This window comes from Rhinatrema bivittatum, chromosome 9 (assembly GCF_901001135.1).
Source record: "Rhinatrema bivittatum chromosome 9, aRhiBiv1.1, whole genome shotgun sequence".
Classification (NCBI taxonomy): domain Eukaryota; kingdom Metazoa; phylum Chordata; class Amphibia; order Gymnophiona; family Rhinatrematidae; genus Rhinatrema; species Rhinatrema bivittatum.
The window spans coordinates 184,286,944-184,313,203 of record NC_042623.1 but is presented as its reverse complement, the minus strand read 5'-3'; the positions used below and the strand labels follow the sequence as shown (position 1 = coordinate 184,313,203).

General features: G+C 46.4%; 2 protein-coding genes across 5 annotated transcripts in view; both read right to left on the bottom strand.

Annotated features, from left to right (window-relative positions):
- LOC115099452 (intestinal-type alkaline phosphatase-like) overlaps positions 1-14,846 on the bottom strand; it is a 31,355-nt gene extending 16,509 nt beyond the window's left edge. Inside the window, 5 exon segments of the mRNA XM_029617110.1 lie at positions 1,170-1,342; positions 1,430-1,604; positions 2,226-2,341; positions 2,422-2,538; positions 14,738-14,846. Of these exon segments, the coding sequence (XP_029472970.1) occupies positions 1,170-1,342; positions 1,430-1,604; positions 2,226-2,341; positions 2,422-2,538; positions 14,738-14,822 (666 nt within the window). The 5' untranslated portion in view covers positions 14,823-14,846.
- Positions 14,847-20,851: 6,005 nt separating this feature from the next.
- DIS3L2 (DIS3 like 3'-5' exoribonuclease 2) overlaps positions 20,852-26,260 on the bottom strand; it is a 432,959-nt gene continuing 427,550 nt past the window's right edge. For all 4 annotated transcript variants that reach the window (XM_029615480.1, XM_029615481.1, XM_029615482.1 and 1 more), the window contains one exon: positions 20,852-21,260. In XM_029615480.1, the coding sequence (XP_029471340.1) occupies positions 21,156-21,260 (105 nt within the window). In that variant the 3' untranslated portion in view covers positions 20,852-21,155. The remainder of the gene's footprint in view (positions 21,261-26,260) is intronic.

Here is a 26,260-nt window from a genome sequence, read left to right as displayed (position 1 = left end):
TGTAGAGACTGAGCTCTCCACTAGATGGCCCTAGTTCCCAGCCCTTGGCTAGAGAACTGCCAAAGGACCTAGCACCCATTACAGCACTTCCCCCAGGGGCTGTTTGGTTGGAAGTCCTTTAGGCACTAGTCCAGGTTAGAGGGTGGCAGTGTAAATTTGCTTTTGAAAGAGAAGGAACCGCTTCCATGTGCTCATCCCCCAGCTTAGCACGGAAGCGAGAAACACTGCCCTGCCAAGTCTCCAGAAGTGGGGTCAGGAGGAAACCGTGCACCTCTTGGCCCAGTTCAGGCGGAGGCTGCTGTGACCACGCAGAGAAAAGCAAAGCGTTTTTGACCAGAAATTGAGTAGAAGTATTTTTCTGTCCCTCCTTCCTTACCCTGAGCTGGAAGCTGGAAGGACGACTTTCAGCCGCGGCCTTGCCTCCAGGAAGGCTGCAGCTGTCTTGTGAAGGGGAAGCAGAGTAGAAAGTCGCCTGGAGAGCCCACATGGAGTTTCCATCCCGGGACATGGGACACTGACAGGTTGGCATTCTGAATTTGTTCGTGGACCTCAGGTATTGGGTAGGGGATGCAGTCATGGTTAGGACAACCCCAGACCCCAAGGGACATTATCATTCCTCTGCCTACTCCAAGCCCCAGCCTGGAGGGCACAGCCACAGAGAGAGGGATCATCATTTAAATCCTGGCTCTTGAGCAGCTGAGAACACTGGGGGTAAAAGGACACGTTATTTTTTGTGCCTATTGATTCTTTTGAGAGAAATTAAACTTTAATTTGAACACCCATCCAGTGGGTGCAGCCTGGTTTGTAAGTGTGCCTGTCCCAAAGAGCTACAGTAGCACACACAGATGGGAAGTCACTGCTGCCTGGGCCAACAAGGTCTGCCTTCCCCCCCAGAGAAAGAACCCACACCTTGGAGACAGAGGAGAAGGCAGCTGTGAAGACAGCCCCAGTCATAAATTATTTCGTGAGCCTTTGGAAACAGCGACAATCCGGGAAAAAGGGTAACACCGAGTGAGCATGAACTGGAAGAGGATCTGGACAGCATCTGGAGCAAAGGTTACATGGACTTTCAGGCAAAGCTTGGGTGGTTTGCTTTCCTAGAGTCAGGAAAGTGGCCACAAAGACAACACCTAGAGGCAGACAGACAGACAGACAGATCCTTCGCTCACGTCAATATCTGTGTTGTGGATCAACTGGTCGGCGATGTCTCTGCAGCCACTGCTGAGGGCTTCGCGGGGCATGTCTGCATCTGCGTACCAGTCCCGGTTAACAGTGTGCGCGTAGGCCGCTCCTGGAGATGCGTGCTGAACGCGGGTGGTGGTCACGATGCCCACCGATTTACCTAGAGGACAGGCGAATGACGAGCAGGATGAAACGCACTGACTCCACGGATCGGCAGGAGACTCGGGGGTGCTGTCAGGGTCCTTACCTGCTTTTTTTGCCATGTGCAGTACGGAATACACCTCGTTGCCAAAAGTCGTGTTGCACATGTTGTAAACCGCTGAGGCACTCACACCCAGCAATCTGGCATTAGTCTTCACCCCGCACAGAAAGGCAGTGCCAGCCCCAGCACTGTCCGGCACCTGCCTGTCTACATTGTACGTCTATAAATACAAAACAGTGAATTTATATCCTCCCCTCCCAGTGCATTCTGGGCCTCATCCTCCTGCTTTCTGACTCCCCTCCCAGTGCATTCTGGGCCTCGTCCGCCTGCTTTCTGACTCCCCTCCCAGTGCATTCTGGGCCTTGTCCTCCTGCTTTCTGACTCCCCTCCCAGTGCATTCTGGGCCTTGTCCTCCTGCTTTCTGACTCCCCTCCCAGTGCATTCTGGGCCTCGTCCTCCTGCTTTCTCTCTCCCCTCTCAGTGCATTCTGGGCCTCAGGCACCTGTTTCACCTCATGTTATCATGAGTTCTCAGTCCAGTCTTTGTTCCTGCTTCTCCTCATTGTGTTCTAACAGAATAATATAAACTTTTTTTTTGACAGGTTTCCCATTCTTTGGATTTTTGAGTGGTCACTGATGGAACCTTCTTCACTGCCAGCCAATCCTGCTCTCTCCTATCATGAGGAAAGAAGTTCATGCAGAAGGTGCAAAGTCCAGCAGCTGTGCAGAAGGAGCGCATGCACCCAATGCGTAGGAGACATGAGGAACCCCAAGCTCCCGCCAAACAGCTGCCAGGCAAAGTGGGAGCCACTGGTGTGAGGGAGAGGCCCCACAACACTTACCTTGGAAAGGGCAAGATAAGGAAAGGCCTCCATAGCCAGCACACTGTCCTCGCCTGAGCCTCCCTCCAGCTGCCCTTTATAAATTCGAGCGGCAGAGATCGTGGACACTCCCATACCTGCAACCAAAACAGCAGCACAGAGGGGGAAGCGTTTCAGACAGACCTGGTCCAGCCTACAGCATCTGTGCATCACTCACCATCCCCTAGGAAGAAGACGACATTTTTTGCACGGTGGGTCATGGGGGTGAGTTTTCGTGCCTCTTCCAGTGTTCCTTTGGCCTGTGCGTTCCAGTAGCCAGGGCTCTTCTCTCTCTCTGTAAGATAACGATGGGGCAAGATTCAGCAGCTCACACATCGCACCATAACTCACAGGCTCAACCTGCAGCTCCGGAGGAGCCAGCTCACCGTACGGCCTCTTACAGGAGCCGGACTGGGGGCACTGGGAGACTGCAGAAGGGAGAAGCCACAGGCTTCAAGGCCTCCAGGAGGAGAGGGGAAACTGCTAATTACAGCCAGGAAGAGAAACAGAAGTCAGACAAATAAAATAGACATGAGTGACAGGCCAAAGAAGAGAAATAAGAACAATGGAGTGGTAAAGAGAGGAAAATTAAGGAAACAGAAAACGTAAATAGAAAAGTTGTTGAAAGCCAAGTAAAATACAAAAAAAGGCAGGGGAAAAGAGGAGAGAAAAGCAAAGGTGGAATCAGGGGCCAGGGAGCTGAAGAAGAAAATACCGAAACATGTAAAGATTAGAAGGGAAGAGCAGGAGGAAGGGGTGGAGAGGTTATAGGGAGAAGGCTTGAGGAGGGAGTCGCAGCCCTGCAGTGAGGCAGGGGGAGCGGGCTAGTTGGACTGGGAAGGTGTGGGGGGAGAACCAGTGACAGAGAGGAAGGAAAAGGGATGGGAGGCAGAGGGGCCACAGCGAGCAGCCTGGGACGTGGAGGGAGAGTCACGCGGCCTCAGGACCCCTCGGGAGAAGGAGGGATTGCGCAGTTTCGCCTTCTTCACCCCCTGCTGCCTTCATTCCTGCGCTCTGTGCCTCTCGTGTTATTCACGGGGAGCCCAGCTGGGATTGCTGGGAGGAGCAGGGGCGAGGCTGAAACTGCATCTTTTTGGGGCACTGTGCGAGCCGGAGCCCCATCCCTTACCCCCCCACACAGCAGTGGCTACAAAACCCTTCCATTTCATGTGACTCTCCCTGTATCTTCTGTCCCCTCCGGTCTATAGCAGTTACTTTAGGCAGGTGCTAATCTCTCAGGGAGAGGAGCTGAGAGGCAGGAGAGCAACCACAGGAAAACGGGGAGATCTTTACAGGGCTAGCCCCAGGGCACCCTTCCCTCTCCAGATCAGGCACCGGGTCTGCACAGGGTCATGGACCGGCAGCGGTTCCAGTGCCTCTAGGCCCTCCAACAGCTGCATCTTTAAGGGCCTACTCAGGGGTGAGGAGATCCTGCTGCTGGGGGGGGGGGGGGGGGGGGGGAGGGGGGCGGGACAGAGCCAAATTTGAGGAAGCCCAGCCCCCCCCCCCCTTACTGAGTATGCAGAAAAGCCATGAAATACAGTGCAGGTAACCAGGAACCACTCCAACCCACTAACAGGACGATACAGTAAAAACTGCGGAAGAGCGGGCGAGCACCCGCTCTCCTCTGCGCGCGATTCAGTAAATTAATTAATTTAAATTAGGGCCCGCGGTAAAAAGAGGCGCGAGGGACACTAGTGCGTCCCTCGTGCCTCTTTTCGGACAGGAGCGGCGGCTGTCAGAGGGTTTGACAGCCGACGCTCAGTTTTGCTGGCATCAGTTCTCAAACCCCCTGACAGCCACAGGTTCGGAAACCAGAAGCCGGCAAAATTGAGCGTCCGGTTTTCAACCCGCGAGCTGCGGGCCGATTTCAATTTTTTTTTTTTTTTAACTTTTTTTTAACTTTCGGGACCTCCGACTTAATATCGCCATGATATTAAGTCGGAGGGTGCACAGAAAAGCAGTTTTTACTGCTTTTCTGTGCACTTTCCCGGTGCCCAGAGAAACTAACGCTTACCTTTGGGTCGGCGCTAATTTCTGAAAGTAAAATGTGCGGCTTGGCTGCACATTTTACTTTCTGAATCGCGTGGGAATAACTAATAGGGCCATCAACATGCATTTGCATGTTGTGGGCGCTATTAGTTTTGGAGGGGGTTGGACGTGCATTTTCGACGCGCTATTACCTCTTACTGAATAAGGGGTAAAGCTAGCGCATCGAAAAAGCGCGCCCAAATGCGGGTTAAGAGTGCGCTCCCCCGGAGTGCCCTGTACTGTATCGGCTCGTAACTTAGGCCAATAAAAGATATCACCTTCAATGTTTGCTTTGTTTTTATGCATTAACCTTTTATTTCTGTCTTCTGCAGAAAACAGTAAGAGCTCATGGCTGCGATTCCTCGTGGAACCACCGGGAGGAGCCATTGTGTCAGGAACATTAGCACGCTGCCTGGGCTGTTCTGCGAGGGAGGATCTGTATTAGAAATACTCACCCCACACGCAACAGCGGGTCTAACTGAATACAGGGCTGTGCCCCCGACATCAGTAAGAGCCAAGGTTACTGTTGCCTGAGTATGCAAGAACATTTTGGAGGGGAGAAGCTGCACAGAGGCTGAGAACCAGGGAGACCAGGGTTCATGTCCCACTGCCACTACTCATGATCTTGGGCAACTCACTTCACCCTCCATTGCCTCAGGTGCAAAGCTGGATTATGAGCCCTCTGGGGACAGGAAAATACCTGTAGTAACTCAATGTAATCTGCTTTGAAGTGCCTGAAAAAGTGGAACATGAACATAAATAAATGTTTTCTGTGTAAACTGTAAACAAGTTTGGTGGAAGAGGTGCGGGCAGTACTCTCATTCAGTCCTCATGTTTCTGGCCAGTTTTGAGGTTTCTTTCTAAGATCTGATTATGAGGTCGGGCCTGAAAAAATGTCCTCCCAGTCCATCAGCCTACATAAAAATCCTGCTTTTCAAATTTTAAAACAGTCATAAATTCCACATAGGTGTATTCATATTTAGAGCGATACACACACAGATAAAGGACTGTAAGCTATGAGCCCCGTATTCAGAAACACCAGACAGCAGGCCCCACGCTACAGGATGTGTGCACACCGTCCTATTGCACAGGGCAGCACACCCGGGAGGGCCCGGAAGAGGATGAGGCCCGCGAGGCCACCGGTGGGATGTAAGAGGATGAGGCCCGCGAGGCCGCCAGTAGACCTCATCCCACTGGTGGTCCGGAAGAGAAAGAGATGAGCAAGGCCACCGCTGGACCCCATCCCAAAGTGGCCAAGAAGAGGAAGAGATGTGCACTGGTGGACCCCATCCAAAGAAAGGAGCCCATTCTCCTACTCCTTCGTGGTGGTGGCATGCGCTGTCCAAAACACATGCAGCAAGTACGTGCTATATGTTGATCTCATGATGTACAAAATCAACATAGATTAGCACAGGGGCTGGCACACAAGGAGGAGCAGCAGAATGGCTTTCAATGGGGTGTGTGTGTGTGAGTGAATGAATGAAAGAATGAAGAGCTTTAAAGCGGTGTGGAATGTGTTAATGGGAGCCTGCCTGGTGTGTATGTGTGTGTGTGAGTGAACAGGAACCCAACTGGGGTGTTTGTGTGTGAGAATGGGAACTTGACTGGTGTGTGTGGGAGTGAGAATGAGAACTTGACTGGTGTGTGTGTGTGTGAATGGGAGCCTGCCTGGTGTGTGTGTGTATGTGCGTGAAAGAGAGCCTGCCTTGTGTGTGTGCAAAAGGGAGCCTGCTTTTGTGTGTGTGTGTGTGTGTGTGTGTGTGAATGGGAGCCTGCCTGGTGTGTGCGCGTGTGTGAATGGGAGCCTGCCTGGTGTGTATGTGAATGGGAAACTGTCTGGGGTATTCGTGTGAATAGAGGTGTATTACCGTCCGCCTGGCCAGAATGAACTAACAGACAATGAAATGCTAAAAGAAATTAGGAAGCTAACAAAATCAGCAGCACAGTAATAATGGATGATTTCAGTTACCGCAGTACTGACGGGGTGAATAATACATCAGGACTTTCTCAAGAGGTAAAATTCCTAGATGAAATAAATGGCTGCTTCATACCAACAAGAGGGAAATTATTTTAGACTTAGTCCTTAGAGGAACACAGGATTTGGTGCGAGAGGTAACAGTGTTGGGGCCACTTGGCAACACTGATCACAATATTATCAAATTTGACTTAATAACTGGAGGGAGGGCACTAAAGAAATCTACTGCAACAGCATTTAACTTTAAAAAAAAGTGACTATGATAAAATGAGGAAAGTGGTTAGGAAATAACTGAAAGGAGCAACTGCAAAGGTTATAAGTGTAGCTCAGGCATGGATGTTTAAAAATACCATCTTGGAAGCCCATGTGGTTGTGAGTGGGAGTGAGTTGAGTTTGGATGTGTGAGGTATATTAAGGGCGTGTCTGTGTTTTATGATTTGAGATACTTTGGGGTCTTTTGATGTAAACAATAGGAAGAGAGTTTTCAGAGTACAAGGTTCTGAGATTTACCTGTTTTGATGACTATTGATGTAATAAAAGTTTTGTAATACTTATAATCATGAAGCAAGGGTTAATTTTTTAAGCAATTATTTTCCAGAAGGTACTGTTCTAAGTAAGGTAGTTTTCTGTCTGGCAGAACAGTACAAGCGGTCTCTTTGTGTAATACTAGAGATATACCCATGCCAGAAATGATATTCAATGGTGATGATTCAGAAGAACTGAAACAATCTCAGTAAACCTGGAAGATACACTAGAGCAAATTGACAAATTAAAGAGTAGCAAATCACCTGGACCAGATGGTATACATCCCAGAGTACTGAAAGAACTGAGAAATTAAATTGCGGACCTGCTATTGGAAATTTGTAAACTATCAGTAACATCATGTATGGTATCTGAAGACTGGAGGACTGCCAATGTAACGCCAATTTTTAAAAAGGGATCAAGGGGTGATCTAGGCAATTACAGACCAGAGAGTCTGACATCTGTGCCAGAAACTATGATAAACAACAAAATTGTTCAACATATAGACAAGCATAGTTTGATTTAGCCAAGGGAAATCTTGCCTTACAAATTTTCTACATATTTTTTAGGGTGAAAATCAACATGTGGATGAAGGTGAGCCAGTTGATATAGTGCATCTGGATTTCCAGAAAGCATTTGACAAAGTCCCTTATGAGAGACTTCTTAGGAAATTAGAAAGTCCTATTGTGGATTGCCAACTGGTTAAAGATAGAAAACAGAGAGTAGGGCTAAATGATAAATTTCCCCAATGTAAAAAAGCTGAATAGTGGAGTGCCCAGGGATCTGTTCTGAGGCCGCTGCTTTTTAATATATTTATAAACGACCTGGAAATGGGAACAAGTGAGGTGAACAAATTTGCTGATGACACAAAATTATTCAAAGTTGTCAAATCACAAGAGGATTGTGAGAAATTGCAAGAGGACCCTGCGAAATTGGGAGACCGGGCATGCAAATGGCAAATGGAATTTAATGTGGATAAATGGAAAGTGATGCACTTAGGGAAGAGTAACCCAAATTATATTTACACATTAGGAGTCGCCACTCAGGAAAAGGATCTAGGCGTCATCATTGAAAATACGTTGAAATCTTCTGCTCAGTGTGCAGCAGCAGCCAAGAAAGCAAACAGAATGCTGGGGATGATTAGGAAAGGAATGGAGAATAAAACAGAGAATATCATAATGTCTCTGTATCACTCTGTGGTGAGATGCCATCTTGAAAATTGTGTGCAGTTCTAGTGACATCTCAAAAACGATATAGTAGAATTAGAAAAGGTACAGAGAAGGGCGAGCAAAATGATAAAAGGAGGATGGAATTCTTTCTCTATGAGGAAAGGCTGAAGAGGTTAGGACTCTTCAGCTTGGAGAAGAGACCTGTGACAAAGGTCTATAAAATAATGAGTGGAAAGTGGAATGGAATGAGTAAATGTTAATCAGTTGTTTATTCTTTAGAAAAGTACAAAGACCAGGGGACACACACAATGAAGTTACTGGTTAATTCATTTAAAACTAATAAGAGAAATTATTTTTTTTACTCAACGCATAATTAAGCCGTGGAATTTGTTGCCAAAGGATGTGAAGAAAACTATTAGTGTAGCTGAGTTTAAAAAAGGTTTGGAGAAGTTCCTGGAGGAAAAGTCCATAAACCATCATTAAGGTAGAGTTTCAGAAATCCTCTGCTTACTCTTAGGACAGCAGCTTGGACTCTATCTACCCCTTGGGATCCTACCAGGTATTGTGACTTGACTTGGCCACTGTTGGAAACAGGATGCTGGGCTTGATGACCCTTGCTCTGACCCGGTATGGCAAGTCTCATGTTCTTATGTACTATTGCTTTTTCAGAAGTGTTACCTGTTCATGGAAAGGGGATGGAGAGGTTAATCCCTATAGATAACTTCAAGGCATGGCTCAAAACCTGGTGTAAGGAAGCACGTTTAGGATATATTGGGGGCTGGGATCATGCATGGAACAGTAAAAGGCTCTCTATCAAAGATGGCTTAAAGTTGTCTGTAGCAGGAAAAAGGATCCTAATTGTAAAATTCAAATCCTATGCCATAAGGTATTTAAACTAGAAGATGGGGGTGGCAGAAGGAAATTGTAATTCACCCCAGACATCTCCAAGTCAGCGGAATAAGGCAGAAAAGATGTCCAAGAAGAGCAGCAACCTGAGTGAGAGAAGCTGGAAAGCTATGAATATAAATGCTCATAGTCTGGGCAATAAAATCCCACACCTGCGGGCTTTAATGGTGGAGGCGGACTTTAACATCATTGCTGTTATGGAGACATCGTTCAAGGAGTCAAGACTGGGATACGGCCATCCCAGACTATAACTTATCAAGTAAGGATAGCGAGGACAGGAAAGGGGGAAGAGTAGTGCTTTATGTAAAAAATAATATCCAAGCAACTGAAATGCAAGGAACGTGGGACAGGGAAGAAGCATTATGGGTCATGCTAAAGAAAAAAGATGGCGCTTCCATTTACAATGGTGTGATCTACAGGCCTCCAAATCAGTCAGACGAGCTGGACAGAGATCGGATCAAAAACATCCAAAAAGTGGGAAAGAAAGAAGTGTTGCTCACTGGAGATTTTAATCTGCCGGACGTAGACTGGAGCATCCTTTCTGTGGAATCTACAAGAAGTAGAGAGCTACTGGATGCTCTTCAAGGGGCTCTGCTCAAACAAATGGTAATGAAATCCATGAGGGAGGGAGTGATAGCCTAGTGCTCACTAACGGGGATAATGTCTCTAATGTCCGGACAGGTGCCCACCTGAGCACCAGTGATCATCAGAGGGTATGGTTTGATATCGCAAATAAGATACAGGGAAGTCGCACGAAGGCCTGAGTTTTGAATTTCAGAAATACAGACTTTGTCAAAATGGGGATGTTCCTGGAGGAAGAACTGGAAGACTGGGAGACAATGGGCGAGGTGGAACAACAGTGGGCCAAATTAAAAGGAGCTATCACAAAGGTAATAAAGCTATATGTTAGAAAAGTAAACAAAAGTAAGAGGAAAAAGAAACTGATTTGGTTCTTGAAGGAGGTGGCTGAAAAAATGAACAACAAATATAAAGGATCCCAAACAGAGGAACACAGGAGACGAAGAAAGAAATCAGGAAATCAAAAGGTCATGCAGAAGGCAGGATTGCCAAAGAGGTAAAGTGAGGTGACAAAACATTTTTTGGATATATCAGAGAAAGAAGAGAGGTCCGTAGTGGTTTACTGAAATTGAAAGATGACGGGGCGCAATGTGTGAAGAAAGACTATGAAATGGCAGAATATTAAACAAATACTTCAGTTCGGTGTTCACTAAAGAAGATCCTGGAGGATTGTCAAGACCATGTGGATGACAGTGGAGTAAATGCAATCTCGTTCATGGAAAAGAATGTATGGGAAGAGCTAGGAAACCCGAATGTGGACAAGGCCATGGGACCGGATGAGGTACATCCCAGGATACTGAGAAAGCTCAGAGATATCTGCTGAAAGACTTGTTTAATAGATCCCTGGAAACGGGAGTGGTGCCATGTGATTGGAGAAGAGCAATGGTGGCCCCGCTTCACAAGAGTGGGAGCAGAGAGGAGGCTGGAAACTACAGGCCTCATCTCAGAGGTGGGAAAATTAATGGAGAAGCTGCTGAAGGAAAGGATAGTGAACTATTACAATCCGGTGGTTGCTGGATCCGAGGCAGCATGGATTCACCAGAGGAAGATCCTGCCAGACAAATCTGATTGACTTTTTTGATTGGGTGATGAGAGAACTGGATTAAGGAAGAGCACTCGTTGTGATTTACTTGGATTTCAGCAGCAAAGCTTTTGATATGGAGGCTCATAAATAAAATGATAAGCTTGGCATTGGGTGTCAAAGTGGTGGAGTTGAATACAAATTTGTTGACCGACAGGAATCAATGTGTAATGGTAAATGGAACCTGCTCTGATGAGAACACTTGCTAAGTGCAGTGCCACAAGGATTGGTGCTGGGACCACTTCTGTTCAATATCTTCGTGAGTGACATTGCGGAAGGGATAGAAGGAAAAGTTTGCCTTTTTGCGGATGATACTAAGATCTGCAACAGAGTGGGGCACGCCTGAAGCTGAGAATGAAAAGTGATTTAAGAAAACTTGAAGAGAGGTCGAAGATTTGGCAGCTGGGATTCAATGCCAAGAAGTGCAGAGTTGTACACCTGGGGTGCAGAAATCCAAAAGAGCTGTATGTGATGGGGGCAAAAGCCTATCATGTATGGACCAGGAGAGGGACCTTGAGGTAATAGAGTCTGGCGATCTGAAGGCGGCAGAGCAATGTGATAGCTAAAGCCAGAAGAATGTTGGGCTGCACTGAGAGAGGTATAACTAGCAGGAAAAGGGAAGTGATGATGCCCTTATACAGGTCCTTGGTGAGGCCTCACCTGGAGAACTGTATTCAGTTCTGGAGCCTGTATGTCAAAACGGAGAGAGGATAGAGGCGGTCCAGAGATAGATAACCAAGATGGTGTGGGGATCTGTGTCAGAAGACCTACAAGGAGAGGATGAAGGAGCTAAATATGTATACCCTGGAGAAGAGGAGGTGCAGGGGAGATGATAGAGACTTTCAGATATCTGAGGGTAACCTGCACGGAGTGGCAGTTACTAACCTTAACCGAAGGCATGGGGAAACGTGCATGGCGCACTTAAAACCAGAGCAAACTTGCTGTCAGACTCGATGGACCAATTGGTCTTTATCTGCCGTCATTACTATGTCACTGCTCAGTATGGCGCTATCCAGGTAAGTCAAGCCCATCTTCGCCATGCCTCTCCAACTCTGCCCCCCTTTTTCACCAATAAATTTGTGTGGACAATGTTACTTGGGCAGATTTTTCTAAGGGCCAGATAAATCTTTTCCACCTGGACAGCTAAATGAGTTTACCCTGTTTTCAATGTTTTTTTCTGGGCAAAAAAAAAAAAAATGCTGTTACTCACATGCAAGATGAAGCTTTTTTTTGAGGCAGGCGGAGGAAAATGTGCTGTACTCAGTACCAGTCATTGGCTTTGAAGTCACCAATGGAGTTCAGCTGCATATATGGATGTGCAGTGTCATCGAGACAGTTCAGCTGCATATATGGATGTGCAGTGTCATCGGGGTAGTTCAGCTCCATATATGGATGTGCAGTGTCATCGGGGCAGTTCAGCTGCATATATGGATGTGCAGTGTCATCGAGGCAGTTCAGCTGCATATATGGATGTGGTGTGTCATCGGGGCAGTTCAGCTCCATATATGGATGTGTAGTATCATTGGGCAGTTCAGCTGCATATATGGATGTGCAGTGTCATCGGGGCAGTTCAGCTCCATATATGGATGTGCAGTGTCAATGGGGCAGTTCAGCTCCATATATGGATGTGCAGTGTCAATGGAGCAGTTCAGCTCCATAAATGGATGTGCAGTGTCATCGAGGCAGTTCAGCTGCATATATGGATGTGCAGTGTCAACAGGGCAGTTCAGCTCCATATATGAATGTGCAGTGTCATCGGGGCAGTTCAGCTCCACCATATATGGATGTGCAGTGTCAATGGGGCAGTTCAGCTCCATATATGGATGTGGGCAGTTCAGCTCCATATATGGATGTGCAGTGTCATTGGGGCAGTTCGGCTCCATATATGGATGTGGGCAGTTCAGCTCCATATATAGATGTGCAGTGTCAACGGGGCAGTTCAGCTCCATATATGGATGTGCAATGTCATCGGGGCAGTTCAGCTCCATGTATGGATGTGCAATGTCATCGAGGCAGTTCAGCTGCATGTATGGATGTGATTGGGGCAGTACAGCTGCATATGGATGGATGTGCAGTGTCATCGGGGCAGTTCAGCTGCATATGGATGGATGTGCAGTGTCAACGGGGCAGTTCAGCTGCATATGGATGGATGTGCAATGTCATCGGGGTAGTTCAGCTCCATATATGGATGTGCAATGTCATTGGGGCAGTTCAGCTCCATATATGGATGTGATTGGGGCAGTTCAGCTCCATATATGGATGTGCAGTGTCATTGGGGCAGTTCAGCTCCATTTATGGATGTGCAGTGTCATCGGGGCAGTTCAGCTCCATGCATGATGTGCAATGTCATCGGGGCAGTTCCGCTCCATGTATGGATGTGCAATCTCATCGGGGCAGTTCAGCTGCATATATGGGTGTGACTGGGGCAGTTCAGCTCCATGTATGGATTGCAGTGTCATCGGGGCAGTTCAGCTGCATATATGGATGTGCAGTGTCATCGAGGCAGTTCAGCTCCATATATGGATGTGCAGTGTCATTGGGGCAGTTCAGCTGCATATATGGGTGTGATTGGGGCAGTTCAGCTCCATATATGAATGTGCAGTGTCATCGGGGCAGTTCAGCTCCATGTATGGATGTGCAATGTCATCGGGGCAGTTTAGCTCCATATATGGATGTGATTGGGGCAGTTCAGCTCCATGTATGGATGTGCAATGTCATCGGGGCAGTTCAGCTCCATGTATGGATGTGATTGGGGCAGTTCAGCTCCATGTATGGATGTGCAGTGTCATCTGGGCAGTTCAGCTCCATGTATGGATGTGCAGTGTCATCGGGGCAGTTCAGCTGCATATATGGGTGTGACTGGGGCAGTTCAGCTCCATGTATGGATGTGCAGTGTCATCGGGGCAGTTCAGCTGCATATATGGATGTGCAGTGTCATCGAGGCAGTTCAGCTCCATATATGGATGTGCAGTGTCATTGGGGCAGTTCAGCTGCATATATGGGTGTGATTGGGGCAGTTCAGCTCCATGTATGGATGTGCAATGTCATCGGGGCAGTTGAGCTCCATGTATGGATGTGATTGGGGCAGTTCAGCTCCATGTATGGATGTGCAATGTCATCGGGGCAGTTCAGCTCCATGTATGGAAGTGCAGTGTCATCGGGGCAGTTGAGCTCCATGTATGGATGTGCAGTGTCATATGGGCAGTTCGGCTCCATATATGGATGTGCAGTGTCATCGGGGCAGTTCAGCTCCATGTATGGATGTGCAGTGTCATCGGGGCAGTTCAGCTGCATATATGGATGTGCAGTGTCATCGAGGCAGTTCAGCTCCATATATGGATGTGCAGTGTCATTGGGGCAGTTCAGCTCCATGTATGGATGTGCAATGTCATCGGGGCAGTTCAGCTGCATATATGGATGTGCAGTGTCATATGGGCAGTTCGGCTCCATGTATGGATGTGCAGTGTCATCGGGGCAATTCAGCTCCATATATGGATGTGCAGTGTCATCGGGGCAATTCAGCTGCATATATGGTGGTGCAGTGTCATCAGGGCAGTTCAGCACGTGCAATGCCACTGAGGATGTGCAATGATGTCACCAAGGGAGTTCTACTCCAATCCCAGAATCAGAGGGGTCAATCCCCCAAATTGTTAATGGACTTCTCCACAAACCTGGCTAAACCTTTTCTAATGGCAGCTGTACTACTGGCCTTGCAGCTTGAGTAAGAACCTAAGAACCTGCCATACTGGGTCAGACCAAGGGTCCATCAAGCCCAGCATCCTGTTTCCAACAGAGGCCAATCCAGGCCATAAGAACCTGGCAAGTTCCCAAACACCATTTACTGAAAACCAGTGCTTTCTTAAATTTGTTATAAATCACTGAACTTCAGGAAAAAAAACCTAAGACCTGGCTATTCACTGAAGCCTTTCCCTAACATCTCAATCGTCTTCAGTTACCCAACCTAATCATAACTAACTTGATACCCCACAAATTGTCAATTGTAACCCTGCTATGTGATGTTAGATTACTCTGCTGATGCTATAAGAATGGCTAATGTAGCTTGTGGATATGCCTTTCCAAGTTCTGTATTCCTAATGTACTCTAATGTATTTCTAATTTGCCTAGTACTACCCCTCTCTCTCCTTGTTCCTCTTCTGTTAATCTGATTAATAAATAAAGAAGCAGCTGCACAGAGAATAGTGGAAAGGAGGTCGGATGCTTGGTTCCTCACCCAAGGATGCAATAGAGGCAGAAGCGAGTTGCGCCGTCAGGATGAAGGCTGCTCCAGCAGTGGCCAGACACTGCACCAATCCCATGACCCAGTCCCGGAGATCTTCCTGCCCCGACTGGCTCGCTCCAGACTGAGCTCCTAACTACGCTTCTAGAGAATTTACCTTCCCCACCTTTGGACTCATGGGTGGCTTAGGTGTTAAAAAAGGCAATCATTTACTGAGAGGGGGCAAACAGAAGGGGGGGGGGGGGGGAGGGGGCCATTCCTGCCCAGCAGTCCGGGCCTCAAGGATCCCACAAACAGCCTCGCACCAGGGAGACGCTGCTTTGTAAAGAGGGTTTCCTAATTACTGCCCTCGTGCACCTTGGGAGAGAAAGCAGAAGGAAGCCAAAATGCCAGCCATCAGTTCAGAACAGGCACAATAGTGGAATTTAGCCGTTTGTAGTATTTATCTATTTTAGGCTTCTTGCGTTAATTCTTTAAGTTTTCTCTCTGTGTTTTTTTATAATGTAATAGTTCTATTCCTTTGGTTCACAATACACGTGCACCACCGTTTCACAATGCAGATCCATTACCATTTCATGACATGCATTATTGTTTCAAAATGCACTTGCATTACTGTTTACGTTGGGCATTACTGTTTCAAAATGCACTTGCATTACTGTTTCTTGATGGGCATTACTGTCATATTTGGAAGAGGCAGACACAGGGGCATGGTTTTGGGTAGGTTCGGAAAACAAAACCCACAAACTGTATTTTCAAATCTATGCACATTTTTTTAGACAGAAATTTCATCCGTATAAATGCAGGTGCGGTCTTTGCGGCAGAAAATCAGCCACAAGATCTGTGGGGTTGAAAATGACCCCCACTTTGACATCACAATCAGGTTCTGTTCTTGTGCCATAATTTGTGATATTCGGGACTATAAAAACGTTCTGAAAACTTAGGCACCAGCCAAACATTTTAGGAGCCAGGAGATAAATCTTTGTCCTTGCTTGATAAACTGATTTCTTTTTGCTGTTTTTGGCTGCTTCTCTTCTACCCTCCCCATCTCTGGGCAGCCTGCTCAGACCTTTCCCCCATGTCTTTTGGCAGCCTGGACAGGGGCAGCAGGAGTGATAGCGCCTTTTGCCCAGCTGGAGGAGGCAGAGGCAGCAGCAGCAGCGCACTCCGACCCCTCAGGTGACCAGAGCTGGGGATGTTGTAAGGCATCAGGGTCCGATTCACCAAGGCTCTCCCTGCCATTCCGTGTCCGAGCACGCTTCGTGATGGCTTGGGTTGGAAATGGGCTCAGTTCTGGACCAGAGGAAACATTCACAGAAACCCTTTCATACGCTCCATGGAGTATGTTCCTGTACGTAGGAAATACCCCGAGATCTAAAGCTTGCCTTTACTGGATGAGACATGCAAACTCTTGCCCTTGGGAATGCAAGTTTGACTGTCTCACTGAGAAGCTCGGAGCAGTTGGTAGGCAGAGCGCACGAATGTGTGCGATTCATTTCGGAGAGGTTTAGAGCAACAGGGGAGGGGGGTGGAGAGCTACAATTACAGCTAATAACTCCCCCCTTAGAAAAACTGTAACAAATAGCATTTGATAGATTTCAGAGGAAGTTAATCAGCAGTGCACCAGTCCATTGTTACATTTCATTCACAAAAATACAATTGTCAATAAAATGTAAGGGTAAGGAGCTTTCAACAGTACCAATTCATTATCTGAACTGAAAATGCATTTTTACTCTACTTTTGTTTGCAGTATTGGTCAGTTGTCTCTCTGCTGCCTTTTCATTTTTTGTTATCTACCCGTCTCTTCTTCCGCTCTTTCAGCTTGTTTCTGTCTCTCGTCTTCCCTCTATCCCCAGCTCATCTCATCCCTTGCCATCTCCCCATCTGTTGCCACCTCTGTTTCTACACACACCGCCTTCTTACTGCAGCAGGGGTAGCACACAAAGAAGGAAGAGAGGTCGCAGGACTGCAACAGGAGCATTCAAGAGGAGAAGGCCCAGAAGGGCAGGCCAGCAGCAAGGCACACAGGTAGCAGGCTGGCAGTCAGCGCAAGTTGCAGAAGGCACAGAAGTGACAGATCAACAGCAAGAGCAGGCATCAGAGATGTAAGGCCAGTAGCATGAGCAATCAGAGGAGAAGGCAGAAGGATGACAGTCCAGCAGCCCAACACACACAGGAGCCAGGCCCGGCGCGACCAGGTGTGCAAACCATGCAACTGCAAGGGGTGGCACAGCCAGGAGGGTGGCAGCTGCAATGGAAAGTGAGCATCGAGAAGCCCATGTGGCCACCGGCGCACCCTGTCCCTCCAGCAGTGGCCCCCCTCACACTAGTGGCGGAAGAAGGAAGAGGTCCATACTCCAGCTGAAGAAGAGGGAGCTGTGGCTCCTCATGTACCAGCTGGCCCCACAGTTGCTCAACACTCGCAGTTACTCTATCTTACTTCCTGTATGCTCAGCTTAAGCATCATAAGAGCATAAGAACATAAGAAAATGCCATACTGGGTCAGACCAAGGGTCCATCAAGCCCAGCATCCTGTTTCCAACAGTGGCCAAACAAGGCCACAAGAACCTGGCAATTATCCAAAAACTAAGTCTATTCCATGTAACCATTGCTAATGGCAGTGGTTATTCCCTAAGTGAACTTAATAGCAGGTAATGGACTTCTCCTCTAAGACCTTATCCAATCCTTTTTTTAAACACAGCTATACTAACTGCACTAACCACATCCTCTGAGATGAGCATAGAGGAAAGGCTAACACCGCGAGTGCTGAGTACAGTGGGGCCTGCCGGCACATGAGGAGGAGCCACAGAAAGTACACCGACAGTCCTGGAACCAATCCTGTCTTCCCCCAAGGAACGTGGCACCAGGTGGCAGCAGCGGAGGAGTAAGAGAGACCCCCATGGAGGACTGAGCCTGCCTGCATAGGTTGCATGTGTATGTGAATGGGAGCTTACCTGTGATGGATGCTGCTGGAAATTTTAAAAACTTTTTATACGAGGTCTTAATTATTGGATGTGCATTCCTTTTTCCCGAATCAGGCAATTTCAACGAAATTGCCTAGTTTGGGGGAACCGATAAATGAATAGAATTTTTCTGAAATTTTGGAAAAATTTGTTTTTCGGGTTAGTGCGCACTAACCCGAAAATTAAGGCCCCCGAAACCCCCCCCCCCCCCCCCCGCCCGAACCACTGGAATGAAGCTGAACACAATAATAACACACAATGCACATCTCTATTATTCTATTCATTATATTTGCCAATATTCTTTTTATTAGTATAGTTTATTATGATTGCTTTATATTTTCTTTTGTTTGAAAATTTATGAGGACTGGTGATGTTTCTGTTTTTCCACTGCTGCATTGCGTACAGTGTTTGGCTTGTTGCAGTTTCCAGTTCAGTTTCTGTCTACATATTTCTGACTGTATTCTGCATGTGTAAAGTGAAGTGAGGTATTCTGCTAGCATGTAATTTCTATGTAGGAATTTATAGCAGACTGGTTTGGTTCTGCTTTCCTAATAGGAGCTGTTTTACAACCAGGTGTAATATTTGCCTTTTCTTAGATATGGTTATTCCTGTTTGAGTGCTTGCGGTTAGTACTGTTTTGATATGGGAATTTTACTCTGTTGTTGTCATTCAAGCTGTAGTTACATGATATTAGGTTTGATATTAGGAGTTATCGCCCAGGAAAAAGATCTAGACGTCATAGTGGATAATACATTGAAATCGCTGGCTCTGAATGCTGCAACTCCCAAAAAAGGCAAACAGAATGTTGGGAATTATTAGGAAGGGAATGGTTAATAAAACGGAAAATATCATAATGCCTCTGTATCGCTCCATGGTGAGACCACACCTTGAATACTGTGTACAATTCTGGTCGCCGCATCCCAAAAAAGATATAGTTGCGATGGCGAAGGTACAGAGAAGGGCAACCAAAATGATAAAGGAGATGGAACAGCTCCCCTATGAGGAAAGGCTGAAGAGGTTAGGGCTGTTCAGCTTGGAGAAGAGACGGCTGAGGGGGGATATGATAGAGGTGTTTAAAATCATGAGAGGTCTAGAACGGGCAGATGTGAATCGGTTATTTACTCTTTCAGATAATAGAAGGACTAGAGGGCACTCCATGAAGTTAGCATGGGGCACATTTAAAACTAATTGGAGAAAGTTCTTTTTCACTCAGCGCACAATAAAGCTCTGGAATTTGTTGCCAGAGGATGTGGTTAGTGCAGTTAGTGTAGCTGGGTTTAAAAAAAGGATTGGATAAGTTCTTGGAGGAGAAGTCCATTACCTGCTATTAAGTTCACTTAGAGAATAGCCACTGCTATTAATTGCATCAGTAACATGGAATAGACTTAGTGTTTGGGTACTTGCCAGGTTCTTATGGTCTGGATTGGCCACTGTTGGAAACAGGATGCTGGGCTTGATGGACCTTTGGTCTCACCCAGAAGGCAACTTATGTTCTTATGTCCAAGGACCAAACCCATACCTATTACAATAGGCCTAATGCTATTTGACTTCCATTTCTTGCAGGGTTTACTGGGTGGTACCACAGCAGTGCATGTTTTTCCATAGAACAAACCAGTCTACACACACATCCCCCCCCCAAGCCGGCACCTGAAAGGTGGGGGCAGGAGCACCTGGGGTTCATTCCTGCACAAATTAGAAATTTTGGACCTGTGGATGGGGGTAAAATAGATTCATGAGTGTGTGTCAGTACTGACAGTTTGGATTGCCGGAGGGAGCAAAGCTTTCTTTTTTGGTGGGACAAAGTGTGAGACTGACAGTTTCTATTGTGGGTTGATTATTGGAGAAAACAAAACTTTTGTGGGGCAGCACAGCAATTTTTTTGTATAGGGCAGCAAAGCTCCTAGCAGCGGCCCCGCTGACCATGCATGGAAGGTTTCGGACGGACAGTCACAGGATGGGGCCAGGGAAGGCCAAGCCCCGGGGCTCCTCCACCATTTCAGAAAAGGTTTACAGAATACGCAATCCAACCACAGCCCTGATGACTTCCAACTTTGTTTTTCGATTGGTGATTACCTTCAAGGTATCTTATTTTGAAGTGAGCTTTAGCCCTCCTGGTTTGGTCAAGATTTCAACAGTTTTATGGTCCCCAAAGAGGTCAGGTCGCAGGGGCAGTAACCCTCATGGTGAAATGATTAAATCCTGCAGCCTCAGCTCCTACATTTAGGTGAACCAGGTCTAGACTTACCTCTCCCTATAACCAGAGAGGTCAGAGGTTAGTCAGACATTAACGACTTGCCTGGATAATATTAACTCCTGGTCTAGCACAAATAGATTACTGATACCACCCCCAAGATCAGAGGTCTTACGGGTGGGGAAATCATTACATGACATCCCCCGATGTTCAGCTGACGCCAGGCAGCACTGCTGGTGCACAGGCTTCAGCAGATCGGCGGGATCGTCCTCGGTTACACTTTGCCTACGAGGACGCTTCCTACGTGTCCCTTCTCTGAAAGGCTGGAGGTGAAATGGGAGCCCCACAGGTCACCTTCTCCAAGAGCAGCTCCCTTTTTGTGGATCTCAGGACCAGGGAAGGCAAGGAGTTTGGATTTTAGGAGGTTTTTTTTAATGCAAGCTTTTACCCACACATTCCTTCTTCCGTTTCTCTATGCCGTCTCTGATGATTTATTTTTGCATTTTTAGGCTTTCCAGTCTGCCTTTTAACTGATTTATCATTTACACTCGTGCTTGCTTTAGGATACATTAAATGTGTGTTGTGGGGATGGGCCTTAATAGGCAAAATGATTTCTCTTTTCTATGCTTTTTGTGTTATCCACTGAACTGTACGTTGTGCTTTTAGTGTTGATTTAAGTTCTTGCACTTTGCCTTGAGACTTGGAAAAGCAATATCACACACTTAACACATAAATAAAAGTGCAGACGTGGACTGCAGGCCTGCTCCTCGCTTACAATCTGACAGGCTGCCTCCCGAAGGTGCGTGCCACTAAACCCCAGTGCCCCGCAGCAGGACCCAGGAAGGCTTCTCCTCAGCCCTTCTACCTGCCCGCGTGGTGGGAATCACTGCTCCTGTGCTTCCCCCTTCCGGAGAGCATCGGCGCTCAGCAAAAGCAAAACACCAGTCAAGCAGCAGCTGTGCTGGGTGGCCCACCAGGAGCCTTCTTTTATCCACTTATTGCCATCTGAATTATTTAAAAACAAAATATGACTGTCGGAACAACACGGAGCTAAAATGACAAGGACCCTGATTTGATGGGGGAAGGGGTGCAGGGTTCTAGAAATTAAAGCCTTATTCACACTTCTTTAACCCCCCCGGTCAGCTTAAAAGTCAAAACTGCAACCCAAAATACATCTTCTGGTAAAATAAAAGTTCCATAAAAGTTCTTTAAAAATGTCCTTGGCAGGAGGTGACAGCAGCAGTGGGATTGCCTGTTCGGCTCATTCCTTGGGCGCCTCTCCGGGTCTCCTCAGGACAGCGCTGTACTTCAGAGGCACCGCCTCCGACCTCAGCTCCACCTCCACCAGGGTGAAGACACCAATCACCTGCAGCCAAAAAAAAAAAGCACACAGTGGGTTTTGCCAGCGTTTCTACCATTCCTCAGGGGTCCTCGGCAGTCTTAAGAATTTCCTGAGCTGCTCCATCCTGACCCAGATAATGAATTTACACAAAACTCTAGGAAACCTCAATCTTATCGAAAAGCACCACAATGGGTGTCTTCTTTCAGAGAAGCAGAGAAAAAGATGACAGATAAGGACTTGTAAAGTCGGTTTACGGGCCATTGTAATAAGCCCTGTGTTAAAGACTGTGGGCTGAAATTCAGTGCATTGTTTCTTAACTCCGGTGCTAAAAAAAAACCCCAACTCCTGATGCAATAAACAAATAATATGCTAATACATCAGGAGTTAAAATGTGTACACGGCACTGGCTGATCACACATTTTAACTTGGGTGGCAGGGGGTGTCTCTCTGACAGGATCTATCATTATTATTATTATTATTTACTTTATATACTGCATTTCTATTTTAAAAAAAAAATCATCAAAGCAGTTTACAACTAACACACAAATTACAAATGTATACACATAAACAAAATAAAATATATTACAATATAAAACACATTACCTATAAAATAAGTGAAATAAAATGCATGAGACTAACCCCACAATTCCTGCTCTTCACTATCTGCTTGTTTAAAGAGCCAAGCCTTTATAATATTATCCATGTAATAAAGCAGTTTATTACCCACCTTCAGTTGTATGCATGTAAAAGTACATATGCTTCGACTCACAGAAAAAAGTGGCCAGCATCAAGTGAGATGAGTGAAAGTGCATTCAGTGATTTACTTTTCAATTCTTTAGGCTTACTTCCTGGCATGTATTGTGCACCTGCAGGTGCACCATGTGCAGGTACTTTTGTACCTGCATGGTGCATGCCAGCCATATTTTAAAATGGATATTCTGTGGGCAGAAGCAACATTGCCCTCCCAAAAACCAGAATTTGCATTTCCTGACCTAATTCCCCGTGGAACACAGGACCTGGTGTGAGGGCTTACTGTGCTGGGCCGCTGAGCAATAATAATGCAGTCATATTTGACAATCATTTGAGGGAGGACATTAAGTAAAACTACAGCATATAACTTTAAAAAGAGAGACTATGATAGAACGAAGAAGTAGAAATTAGTTCTTACTTGATACTTTCCTTGAGTGCGACCAGACCATTCCAGATGCATGGGTTATGCCCACCAACCAGCAGATGGAGACAAAGACTAAAAGCCTGCAGAACATCACGTCTTATAGGATCTCATGCTGATCCCAGCCTGCCAGTATATTCTGCAAAAGCTAAGGAAAAACTCAAAACTAATTCTCCCATCTCCAGACCAGGGGCAACCAGGAGTATTTGGAGAAATGAACCAAACCATAAAAAACAGAACTGTAGGAAAACCCAGACGAGAACAAACACCGCTGGAACTTACCTTCCAGCAAAACACAACCTGATTCTTTCTTCTCGTCTCCTGAAAAACCATGAAATTAATTTGAGGTAAAAAAACAATTCCTGGACAGGTCTGGCTAAAGGAAAGGAAATTTTCAGGCAATAATTAATTTCTCCTTATCTTCTAGCCAGACCAGTCCAAACACATGAGATGTACCAAACCTACTTTCCCTTTGGGTGGGATACTACCAACCGCGCTCTCAAGACCTCCGAACCAAAGAAGACCTCCTAGCATTCATATCCAAATGATAATGCTTCACAAAAGATGACCAGGTTGTCACCTTGCAAATCTCCACTGGTGAGATCAATCGAAGCTCTGCCAAAGAAGTGGCCTACGCCCTAGTAGAATGAGCCTTAATCTGCTTAGGCAAACATGGCTGGCATCCACATATTCTGCTTCAATCACTTCCTTTATCCACCAAACTAAAGTGGCCATAGAAGCCTCCAAGCCCTTATTGTGATCCCCAAAGAGCATGAAAAGACGATTGGCTCTCCTGAAATTGTTAGTAACCTTCAGGTACCTCAGAAGGACCATTCTCACATCCAAGCAGTGAAGCATGGAAAACTCTTTCCCACAAGACTCCGTCTGAAAAGAGAGGAGACGTACCACCTGGTTAAGATGAAAGGAAGATACCACCTTCAGAAGAAATGAGGACACTGTATGAATTTTCATCATCAAATTATCAGTAAAGATCAAAACGGGTTCCCTACATGAGATGCACGGGATCTCTAACAGATTAGTCTGATATGCTTTAATCTTGAGACTCATCTGGATGGGAAGACAGAGACTGGCCCAAAATCTGACTCGTGAAACAAGCAGCAGTCGCTACCTGTACCCTCAATTTAGAGCCAAAACCTTTCTGAAGGTCCTTCTTCAAAAACTGTACAATACTCAGTAACAGGGCTTTCTTAGCCGAAACTATGTCACACACCATTGCTCAAATAGGCAGCACACTGTCATTTAGGCCTGAGCAATCACAGTCTTCTGAGAATGTAAGAGTTTGAATGACCTTTCTTGAATACCCTTTGCTAACTAACCAAGATCTTTCAAGGGCCAAGCCATCAGACAAAATTGAGCTGGGTCCTCATGCCTCACTGGACCCTGACACAACTCCCCTTGTTCAGGGGAAACCGTGATGGCTTTCCCACCAATTATCTGACTAGATCTGCCTTGATTTTAATGTAAGAAAAGCGATCCATCAAATAAATCAAAAACTATCTACTTAACTATAGCAGGGATAACTGGGCTAGTTAGAAGTTGCCAGGATGAGTAGACCTGGATTAAAGGAAATCCTGTGAAGAATCCTCCCTATTAGGGGCCATGGCATAAATAGATACAGAAGACCCCCCAATGCTATTCCTGCACCAACACATCCAGACCCCCCCCAATGCTATCCCTGCATCAAATTCCTGCCTTCTGATGAAAAGCATTTCTACTTTTGTGTTCCTTCTGGAACCCATCAAGTTCAATCCCGGAAGAGCCCACCAGTCCACTATTCAAGCAAACCTCTTCCGAGACAGACATTTTCCCGGATCCAGAAAGTTGCAGTTTAAAAAACCCACCTGAACATTCACTCCTGCCATGTGGAATGCTGAGAGGACCCTCACATTCTTCTTCTCCCAATCTAACAGAAAGGATGTCTCCATGACTACATGGGCATGTGTGAACCATCGTCCTTTGATGGTTCACGTTTGCCACTGCAGTTGCATTATTGGAGAGAACCCTGACTGAATATCCTCCCGAAGAAATAATGCCCTGGAGTCCGAAAGAGCGATGGACTACTGAACTTCCTCTGACCTCCAAGTGTCAATGAGCCACTTGCTCCTGGCAATGAGCACCCCAACAGACTGAACTCCCATCATGGCTGTAAATCCAAGATGGGGATTTCAAATCCACCCCTTTCTTCGTCAGTCTATAATCATCACTGCAGACTGACTCTGACCTGAAACAGCACTGAATGGAGCAATCCTGAGAACATGGGTCCCATCTTGACAGCAGAGCTCTCTGACAGGGTCTCATGTGAGCTCTCACCCATGGAACTAAATCCAAGGCTGCTGCCATGAACCCCCAAACAGCTGAAGATAACGGCTCACTGAGATCAAGGCCCTCCTGATTCTGCAACTTGAGTATTCGTTGAGCTATTAATTTCACATAAACCCTTAATGTATTGAATCGAGCCTCTAGATACTCCAGAAACTAAGAAGGTTACAATCTGCTCTTTGCAAAATTTATCACCCAGCCAAGGTCCTGCAACAAACAAATCACTCTTGCTGTAACCTTTTTGCTCTCTGGTAACAATTTTGCTCAGATCAATCAGTTTCCAGATAAGGGTGCACCAAAACCCCTTCCTGACATTAATAGGCAGCCACCATTACCATTACCTTGGAGAAGATTCTGGGAACTGTGGCTAACCCGAAAGGCAGGGCCTGAAACTGAAAATTACTATCTAGTATTACAAAACGGAGAAACTTCTGATGTCCTTCTCTTATGGTAAATATGGAGATATGACTGTTAGAAATTGTCCCTGCCTTAAAACCAAGATGATCGACTTTAAAGTCTCCATTCTGAAATGAGTGACCTTCAGGGCCTTGTTGATCTCCTTTAAATCCAAAATCTAACAAAGTAAAATAAGTAGCACCCAATACTCTCTAGTTCTCTGGGAAATGGGACCACTGTGCTGATATGAAGAAGACAATTCAAAGTACCTTGAATCACCTATTCCCTTTGTGTGGAAGAACAAGGAAAAGGCATAAAAGTGTTTGGTGTAGGAGAGGAAAACTTCAATGCTCAGCTGACATGAACAATCTCCAATACCTACTGATCTGACTTTATCTACACCCATTTCTAGATGAAGGCAAAAATATAACCGCCAGAAGCTGGGTCCCGACACCTTCATTGAGAACTATGGAAGGACCCAGAACCCCCTGGCACCCCCTCTCTCAGAGGAAGGGCTGAAACCAATCAAAAGGCTGATTCCCAAGACCACCAGAAAAGTGACCTTGTCTAATTTTTCTGGAATCATAAAAGTGAGATCTAGGCTGTGTGGAATGCAAAGGGGCTCTAAGCTGATCCTCTGGAAGCCGGAATACCTTCGAACCATCCCAAGCTTTGGTCACTTTCTCCAGATCCTCACCAAAGAGCAGCTTTCCTGTGACAGGAAGCTTGATCAAACTGGACTTGGAAATTGAGTCTGCAGACCAATGCTGAAGCCACAGCACTCACTTGGCTGCCATGACAGAAGCTAAACTTGTAGCCGAAGTCCAAACCAGAGCAAAGGTTGCATCTGTCAAAATTGCTGCCCCTGGTTCCATCTGCATTGACTCATCCACTATGGATTATCTAAATCTCTCTCTTGCAATTACTGTGACATGTGCAACCCTGCTCGTTCCACATGCGCACCGCCATCTGAAGCGCCATTCCAGCCGCCTCAAACGCCTGCTTGAGCATTGCTTCATTCTGTGCATCCTTAAGCGCTGGACCCCAGTGATATGCTTGGTAACCGAACACACCAATGCATCCACTTTTGGAAACCTCAGCTTATCCTTTTCAGAAG